We start from the raw sequence: 10759 nt of genomic DNA, 5'->3' as shown, positions 1-10759 counted from the left end.
AGTCAAACACATTAACAAATTTAAAAAAAAAACAAATTAAAGGAGAGCATTGAAGTTCTAGATGCAAGGTCCACTCGACGGAACAGGTACCTGAGGAGAACGACGCCGCTGCCTTTTTTGAAGGTGTCTAAAAAATCCTCCTCATGAACCGAAACTGTAACAATACAGATCGTATTCGCTGGTAAGGTTACTGATGTCTATGTCATTATTGAGGATGAAGTACTTTGAAAGAGGTTATGGCATCATCTCCCCTGGTAAACAGAACTTGGCGGTCATAACTTTATATTGCCGTCAACATAGAACATCTTGTGGATGCTGCGAGCGTAGGAGGAGCAGTGGAGGTGGTGGAAGAATGTTACTTCATTCAATAAATCATAGTAATCAGACCTGACTCGACCCGGCCGGTTCAACCGGAAATCCGGTCACCTGATTGTCTAGTCGGACCGAATCATACGTTGAACCGAAAATATAATTGATCGGAGAAATTCGGTTCATTCGGTCAGATTTTTGATAAAACCAGCGACCCGAACGGGTTATTTGACCCGGTCCGGATAGTACAAAATTTTTTATTTTATTTTTTATTTGTATACTAAACGGCGTTGTTCTAATATTCCCCTTTTCATTGAAATGAAACCCTAGGCTATCCCCCTTTTCCATTGTCTCACATCTCTGGTCTTCCTAATGGCAATAATGCAGTATCTCTTGAGTCTTGAGAGTTGAGTGAGTGTCTAAGACTCTGAGTTCATCAATCGGCCTCATCAGTCACCGCCGAAGTCACCAGTTACCGCCGATATATAGGTAATGTTAGGTAGACAAAAAAAAACCTGAATTTACCTTATTTAGCATTAATTAATTGTCGCAACAATTAATGAATGCTAAATAAGACAAGTTATGAATGTTTTTTGCATTTCTTTAGTTACAAACATTTCTGAAGATATTTATCATGTACGATTTTAATAACTTAAAATGCTTGAAATAAATATCATAAGAAAATAGAATTATAACGGGTTTAAGTAATAAAAAAATTATAATTTTAAAATATGAACAAAAATTATAACGGCTTATATTTTATATTATTATTATTATTATTATTATTATTATTATTGAATAATGAATAAGAATTAGAATTATATCAATATTTTTAAAATTAATATAATTAAAATATCTAAAAATATTTAAAATTAATGTGCGTTATAATATCATTATCACACATTATTATTATTATTATTATTATTATTATTATTATTAAAAGTATTTTTAATTGATAATTGATAAGTAATTTAATAGTGCATTAAATATTGATTTGATATAATTATATGAAGATATATTCCTAAAGTAGTATATTATATATTATTCATTAATATTAATTATAATATAATTACAATAAAGATATTTTTTATAAAATAATTTAGAATAGAAAAAATTTCACTCATTTTGGAAGAAAATAGAAGCGTGAGAGATCGACACGTCACCTTTAAGCTTTAGCAGCTGGAGAAAACCCAATTTTAATATATTAAGTAGATAGATATTAACTAAATCTTTTTTTTTTTTGGAATTTCTCTTCTTTTTTTGTCAGCATATGACATTGAAAAGTTTTTAAATATAACATTGATATTTTAGTAATCTAATCATTAATTTTTAATTAATATTAATATATATATATAATTAAAATCAACAGTTAATTTTGACAAAATGCAAACCCTCTCTCAATCTCATTTTTTTTTCCCTCCAAACCCGCGTGACATCTCTCCCGCAGCTCTCTCTCATTTCATCTCCTTCCATCCTTTTCCCTCCAAAGATTACAACAATTCTTTGATTTCTTGGTGTAATTTCAACGTAGATAACTATTTCTTCTCAGCTTAGCTTAATTTTTCTTGCTGCCCTCTTTCTACACGGCCTCTCGCCAGTATTCTCCTCTGTTCAACGGCGGCGGTAGGTTTTTTTCAACATTATTCTTTTTTTATTTTAACCTTTCGGGTTTTTCTCACTCTGCTAACTTGGATCTTGTCTTTCGTTGAAATAAAACCCTAGGCTATCCCCCTTTCCTATTGCCTCACATCTGTGATCTCCCTAATGGCAGTAATGCAATATCTCTTGAGTCTTGAGAGAGACTCTGAGTTCATCAATCGGCCTCATCAGTCACCAGCCAACCTCGTCTCTCTGTCACCCTCGTCGTCACTCTCCGCGGCGTGGTTCCTTCTCCCGGCCGTCACTGCTTCTCCCCTCACCTCGCCGTGCTCTGAGTTCATCAATCGGCCTCATCAGTTCACTAGTCACCGCCGATACCCTCAGCCAACCTCGTCTCTCCGTCACCCTCGTCGTCACTCTGGGTTGTGCTTCTTGTGCTTTTACTTCGCTGCTTTTGCTTCTGTCCTTTCTTGGTGCCTCACCTGGTCGTCAGAAAGCTCAGAGTAATCCCTCAGGTCAGGGGCACTCTACCATACAGATTAGGATTGTATAGAGAGAGAATTAAATTCTTTTTATAGTTATTTTTTATTATTTAAAATGTGGGTAACATTTTAATTCCTTTCATCACATGAAAAGAAAGATATGTATACTTATATCTTTACTTATAATTCACCATCAAAATGAGGAAAATGTTGATCAGCTCCTATTTGCCTATGAAGATGTTGATGCCGACTTTGAGCTCACCCCTTGGACTTGATTTAATGATTGTGTTATCTTTAACTGCTCTTGTTGATTTAAATTGAGAACATATTTTATACTAGAAACAAGTTTATTAACTCTTCTTTAGATTATTAGTTATGTTTAAGACTTGATATTTGATTATTAATGTTTATAAGACTCGCATTTTAAGTTTTAAGACATTATTTTAATTTTATTAATATAATTTATATTTTTTTAGTTTGACGGGTTAACCGAGTGAATTAATGATCTTACCGGTTGAACTAATAACCGGTAACCCGATCATATGACCGGATTGATTACCGGTTCGGTTCTGATAATATACATAAATAGTATTAATTTCTATCTTATTTTTATTGGTTACGTTTTTTTTTTCTTTTTGTTTTGTTATGTTTATTTTTTTAAAAAAATATTCTAGTTGTTTTAGTTTATTTTAAATTTAAAATTTATTTAATAATTATATAATAATATATTTTTTTTTAGAATATATAATAATATATATAATTTTTTTTATTTTTTACAGTTTTATTAGGTAAAATGAATTAGTTATTACTGTTAACTACTAGATTATTGTGATTTATAACATGTAGATAAATAATGAAAAAATTTATTTTTTTGACTAATATTTTTAATTTAATAATTTAATAATATATTTTTATTTATATTTTAAATATTATTAATTAATTATTATTAAATAATAAATTTATTAATGTTCTAACATTCTTTTAAATAAATAACTTAAATAAGTCTTTTATTTTATAATTTTTTTTTTGTTTTGTTTTGTAGTTTTAACATGTGGCTAATTTGTTTAATTAATTGGCAATGGAACCAAAACTTATTTAGGTTGATAAATATTAATGTTTCATCTAACATTTATTTTGTCTTACTTATACCCAAACGTTTTAAGGGTTATTTAATACTTTTAGATTGAACTAAAATGAATCCTAACATTATTGTTTAATAATTTTGAATTTAATTTTGATGCATTTTAAATATAAAATAATTATAAAAAATATAATTATACAACTGTATAAAATTAATATTTTTGTATTGTTAGTGCATCAAAATTAAGTTTAATTTTTTTTTATTTTTTATTGACTATCACACAAAAAATAATGTAGCAAATATTAATTGAATTTTTTTTAAAAATATAAAAAGTTAGTTTTAACACATTTGTTTATATTTATTAAAGATACTAAAATAATATTATATGTACTCTTTAAGATACATATTAGTTAAATTTCAAAATGAAAGAGATTTTAATTTTCCGGTACTCAATGCATAAAAACCTAAAAAGTTAATATTTGATTTGCATTTTTATCAAATTTTTTCAGTTGTGATATTATTAGATAGTGTTCTTAAACTATTGTTAGCATATTTTTTTAATTTATAAAAAATACTATTAGAAAAGATATATATAAGTTTTTCTGTCCTGCAATTTAGTACAGAAGAATTTGTCCTCCATCTATATATATATATATATATATATATATACACATATAGTTGTAGAAATGTGTTCTTGCGATAGTAAGGGGGTTTGATTTCATGAAGGTGTGGTTGGGTGCAATGCAAGGTGCGTGTGTATATACAGCCTATTTTTGTTTTCTAATTGTTACAAATTGTAACACCTTATTTTGGTTGTGATTTGGAAACTCTAGAATCTAAAAACACGTGTTGTTGTTCTCTTAGTTTGGGACTCGCATTGTCCTACTGACAGCTCCCTAAACTAAATAACTAAAATAACGGAGATAACTAACCAAATATTAAAGGACTAACTAACGAATATTTTTATTGCAGTTGTGTATGATTTTTAAGAGGGCATCTTTATTTATAAATTTAATATTTCATATATTTTCTATTAAATCAGTTATTATATATTCATCTATAGATTATATATTGTTTATTTAATTTTAATAAATATTTTATATTTTAACATATATATTATATAATTATTTAATAGTTAATTTTTTACATATATATAGTATAAATAATTATTTATTATTATTTTTTAAAAAGAGTCCTCATAATAAAAAAGAATAAATTGAATGTATAATATTTAATTTTTATAATTTTTTATCACTATTATAATATCATTTATATTAAATCTAATTCAATTTATAAAATATATTAAGTAATTTTTATTGACAAACTTCATAAACTTATCAAAACCTTTATTGAAAAATAAAATTTTTACCTTCTTAATTAACTTCATGTTTAATTAATAAAAGGAAATTAATAATTAGTCATGTTTCACTGGCTGCCCATATAAGGTCATAATATCGATCCAAGTGAAATTGACAATGATTAATTGATTATTAACAAAGACAAAAACTCAAATAAAGACGTTTAAAATATCACTAAATAAAATAATTAATTTTATTTATTAAATAAATTATCATACATTAGATTTTTAACAAATGACAAATTAAAAATATTGTCTTTATTAAAAAAGTGTTGTTATACTTTTAAAATTATTTTTTAGTTATAATACTAACTTTTTAATTTTTTTAAAATTTAAATTTTTAATAAAAATTTTATTAGAGGATTATTTTATTTTTTATTATTGTTCTAAACCAAATATCATATTTATTCCTGTGGTGTATTTATTGCAATACTATTACCAGCATTGCTTTTTATCGTTACTGCCATTAATTTTTCGACCTCGGTCTAAATAAATATGAACAATCATCAAAATCTCTAATCCAATAACCAAATCAATAATATTTTATACATAAAAAATTAAAATAGAGATTCTAACAAAAAAAAAGGAAACTTGAACAAAATATACTAATGAAAAAAAAATCTCGCTAAGGAGACAACAGAATATCTGTACAATGTGTATAATAGACTATTTATATGGCCCAATATGAGATAAAATTAAAAATAACCCACATTTATTCTATATTCAAAAAGGGATGTTCATTTTTTATGTTTAACAAAACCACATAATCCCTAATCCTAATTTTCATCCATTCCTCTCATCTCAACCGACGGTAACCCTATCCAGAACAGCTACCCAAAGTCGCCGCTGAACATCCCATCCCCGTGCCTCCACCTGACCTTGAACCTACACCGGCGGCGAACAGAACTGCAGCGCCATTGCTCCTTCGCGCGCGTCAACCCTCCCAGGCAGCAACCGGTTCGCTCCTCGTCGCTGCACGTCTTACCGCCGAGGACTGGAGCCTCCATCAGCGCCGACTCGAAGTGCATCACCCATCCTTCCTACGCGCGCGTCGACCGTGCCTGGTGACAGCTATTTCGCTTGGCAAGGGAACTCTGGATCGGGTGCCTTTTGCAGCCAATAACACAGGTCGGGTGAGGGAACCCGTTTTGTTTCTGAGGGAATTCTCTCTAATTTTTATCAGGTTATATACCGAAGAGCATCTTGCGCTGAGTTGCAGAGGACATAGTGAATAATTATCCGATAACTGCGTTCCAACTGTCCTAAATTCTGCAGTCGTTAAATAAAAATCAGATGGGCAAATGACTTGAATTTGGTTAAGCATTGAATTCATGATCGTTAACTTTGAACAAAGTTCTCGTGATTTAAAGTAGGCCGCTTATGTTTTAGTGTAAAGTTGAATTTGCTTGTTTGGCTAATGTACTGGTTAATGTATTGGGAGTTTATTATGGGACACTAGCAGGACGTAGTTGTGGTCAATCTTTTTACTTTTTGAATTCTTGTGACTCTGTTGATCTATAATTATTTAGGCATGACATAGTTACTAGTTAATCAAAATGAATATCCATGTTGTTTATGAAAATAACCATCTATATGCTTATTGAAATGAACATCCAGCTTCTTATGTCTTGATTCAGGGATTCATGTTTCGTATCTCAAAAGAGAATGACTTAAATTTGGTTAAGCATTTAATTCATGATGTCAACCTTGAGCAAAGTTCATGATCGTTAACTTGAACGGTGCTATAGTGAACACGGGCAAAGCCCCGAAATCAACCATCGACTTGTACAGTAATTGTGAACATCTAGTTATTCATAGACACGAACATCCAACATATGTGTATAAGTATAATAATAAAGTCACTACACTAAGTGGTGTTATATAATCGAAATAACCATCTATATCGTTTATCAATTAACCATCTATATACTTATCGATATGAACATCCAGCAAATTATGTTTGATCCAGGGATTTCTGTTTCGTTGCAAAAACGTATTAGTGTGAACATGGAGTTAGCAACAAGACATGATAACTTAGAAACTTCATAGCAGGGGTCCAGGGGAGAGCTTAATTGGCTTTGCTCTAACTTTTTCATTTTTTAATTCTTTCTTGAAAGGGGTATTGTTTCCGTGTCACCAACGGACACTGCTAGTCTTTGAGAAAACTATAATAAACTTTGGGAACCATATTTTTTGTATGGATATAACAATAATGCAGGTTAGTTGTCTTATTTTAATAATTTGTACAGTGATAATATATCAGTTTATTGTTTCTAAAACAAAGAAAAAAGAACACAGTTACATCAACGCAATAACACATGTAATCTGCTCCAGAAATAATGTTTATCATACAATATAATAAATAATAAACTAACAGAAATATCATATTCAGTACATAGGTTGATTTTGCAACAACTTCATCATACATAATCTCTTTTACACTGAGAAGTGGTCATCTAAATACATCAAGAAATAAAATTGTCAAACTTCACCCGAAAAGCAGCTGCTGTTCATGATTCTATGGATCCAAGTGTTGTCTGTTTTCAGAATCTTTGACCTTCTCTGCTCAATCTTCAATGTATCTACTGCAGGACTCAGAGGTTAGTAAAAAGATTTCAAGACTAAGTGTTTGTCATCACGAAAACCAAGCACATACTTATCATTCTACAAACTTTGTTTTCTTTTTATTTTCTATACCCTTTTGTGATAATGCATAATAATGCAGTTATGTGAACATCTCATAACATGGATCATTCTTTAATTATGTTCCAAAAGATCAAATATTCTATAGCAAATTGCACATATCAGGATAACTAGACCATTGGCTAAATTCATTGTATGCCTATATTTTATTTAAAAAAAAAATAGAAAAAAAAGAAAGAAAGAAACTCACCATTAAGTGAAGTTGATAGAAATAAGCAAACAATCCTGATTTGATACCTGTTGGAGACTAAGAGGACCCAAAGACCTTGGCTCTTCTTTAATATCATCCCAAAAGCTTTGGTCTTCTGAAAGTTACAAAGTAATAATTTCTATAAATTTCATCTTTGGAAAAAAAATTTTCAATGAGTAAATTAAACATCCAACCTTATGAAAAAGAAACCCCAAAACTAGAAAAAATAAAATATTTTAGACTAAACAATAAAGAAGGACGTTTATTATTCCACAAAATTCTCATGATTTTTTGCGATTTTTCAGAAAAGAAAGAGATCAAGGAAGAAGAAAGAAAGAGACTTCAATATCATTGTGTTTGGGATAAAACAAAAAATGAGCAACAGGACAACAAGCCACAACAAAATTGAGGAAAAAAATATGGTGAATAAAAGATTTATTTTAACGGTTTAAATAGTAATAATTTTGTTTTCTATTCATGGTCAAATTCATATTCATGTTTAGGCAGAAACAAGAACTTATTTGTTGCAATACAATAATGATAAAAATAATATACAAAAAATAGATAGATATAGAGACTTACAGAGCCATTAGTAAGAGAGTTGTGATCAGTTGGTCCTTGAGTTCCCATGACTAATTAGAATAATGATGAAAAAAAAATCCACAAAATATCCAACAAACTTTATTCAAATATGAAAAATTAATGACATTAAAAACATACAAATTGAAACAGCATTACAGAGAGAAGATTATCGTGTTGGTGGGCGTCAGTCGCGGAAAGCAGAATCGCAACAAGCCCGGTGGTGAGCAGGGAGGAGGCCGTCGGGCAGCAAACGGTGGCGAGCTTTAACGGCCGTGCTAACGATGGTCGGAGTCGTTGTATCATGGTAGAGGGAGACATGAGGGAGGACGCGCCCGCTGGGGCGCGATTGAGGAGGGCGACGCGAGGGGAGTTTGGTGCGGTGGATGATGGCAGCATGAGGGAGGAAGCGGGGACCCCGGTGCTGAAAGAAAAGAAGAAGAAGAACGGCGCTGAGAGGAGATTAGAATTAGGGCTGCCGTTTGTATTGAGGTCACTGAGGAGAATCCTAATTTTATTCAAATTTTAAATATGAAACAATTAATTAGTTATCCATAGTTTAATTTTAATTACAATTAAACCCCCATTGTATGCATTGTACAATTAGGATATTGGCTCCTCATACTTTCCCAAAAAAAAATGGCCAATAAAACATAGGAAGCGGGCGCAATTTGAAAAATAGATATAGAGGTAGCGAGGATAGATCTATATGCAAGGAGAGCCGATGGAGGCATCAGCGCCGGCGCGATCTAAAGAGAAGAGAGACTGGTGAAGACAGATCTAGAAGCTAGCGAGACAACAAAGATGTCGGTACGAGCAACAGAGAAGAAAGACAGGCCAAGTCAGATCTGGAAGTGGCACGAAGACGGGGACGGTGATGGCAGAGGGCAACGCAGTGGACGAGGAGTGAAGAGGGTAGTGACGAATACAGATTTGGAGGCAAAGTGAAAGAGGCGTCGGCGCAAACAAAGAGGAACAGAGGCGGCCAAAGACACGACGACGATGGTGACGATAACAACGTTGAGAGGGAGACGGGGGACTGCAGCAAAGGGGAGAGAGAGGGGGAGAGATGAGAAGAGAAGAGGCGAACAAAGGAGGAAGACAGTGAAAGATAGAAAGGTGGAATGAACTCAGAAGAAGAGGGAGAGTTATGAAAATTAGGATAAAAGATAAATTTAAAATTTTAAAAATAATTAGAGATAGAATTAAAAAAATTGTGTTTCATGAATTATATCTTAGTGTCACAATTTAAAACAGATATACTAAATACATATATTTTATATGTATATTTGCATGTAACTGTATTCATTTAAATTTTATGTCTCAATAAATAAATAGTGTACACTTGCCACCGTATCCATGTCTCCATTGAACAAGGACATGAACCAAACGGGCCTGAGATCCTGAGTTAACCAATGTTAAATTATAAATTATAGAGTAATTTTTGTAGAGGAGAAAAATGTTATTTGTTTTTAAATTTTTAGTTTTTAGTCAGTTTTTATTAGTTAAATAATATTATTTAATTAATTTAAATATCCACTTTTATAAGAAACTAGTGTATAAATCCGTGCTCAGCACGGAAAAATTTATAAAAGTAAGAAAAAAATTTATATGCTTCGATACTTAAAAAAAATACAAAATAATTATTATTTTAAGATATTTAAAAATTATTATCAAATCAAAGTTTAACTTAAAAAGGAAGTAATAATTATTTATATATTTTAAAGTAAAATAATTATTCACTGATATAGAATTTAAAATAAAATTAAAATATTACATTAGAATACTATTTTTTCAAAGACTTCTCTATAAACAACATTGATAGTTGAATTTGCAGACATTCCTACGTGATTCATAAGTAAAACTTTTAAACCTCTCTTACTCTTAACTCTTGAAAGTGCCACATATAGTTGGCCATGTGTAAAAACTGGTCTGGGCAAGTACAATCCAACATGAGATAAAGTTTGTCCCTGAGACTTATTAATTGTCATGGCAAACGATACTATTATGGAAAACTGTCTTCGTTGGAATCTAACTGGGACGGTTTCATTTGTTGGTACCATATTCATTCTTGGAATCAAAGCAATATGACCAACATTGTTACCCGTTAAGACTTCGCATTCTATGACATGATTTCCAAGCTTCCTAACTTGTAGCCTTGTACCATTACAAAGACCACTGGATTGGTCAATATTCCTCAGTAACATCACCGGAACACCAACCTTGAGTACTAATTTATGTGGAGGCAAACCAGAGCAATTTATGCTATTCAGTAATTCAGGACCATAGAGATCTAGTTGACTCTCCATATTCCCTTCATCCATACATATGGAATCCGAACTAAGATATAATTTTTATCCTCCAGGAATGATAGCTATCAGATGGTTGTTGACCTCTTCAACGATGTCTAGTGTGGGAGCCAGTATAGTTCTTGCTTTGAAAAAATCCTTTGAGGACAT

The 10759-nt window shown here is 31.0% G+C and overlaps 1 protein-coding gene across 1 annotated transcript; it reads right to left on the bottom strand.

Moving 5' to 3' along the window:
- Positions 1-10078: 10078 nt before the first annotated feature.
- Positions 10079-10624, bottom strand: LOC140182120 (uncharacterized). The gene has a single exon (XM_072228237.1). It carries the CDS (start codon positions 10622-10624, stop codon positions 10079-10081), a length of 546 nt encoding a protein of 181 aa, XP_072084338.1.
- Between the last annotated feature and the right edge of the window lie 135 nt (positions 10625-10759).

Source organism: Arachis hypogaea, chromosome 19, assembly GCF_003086295.3.
Source record: "Arachis hypogaea cultivar Tifrunner chromosome 19, arahy.Tifrunner.gnm2.J5K5, whole genome shotgun sequence".
Lineage (NCBI taxonomy): Eukaryota > Viridiplantae > Streptophyta > Magnoliopsida > Fabales > Fabaceae > Arachis > Arachis hypogaea.
The sequence above is the reverse complement of the archived record's forward strand: the minus strand, read 5'-3'. Positions and strand labels throughout refer to the sequence as shown.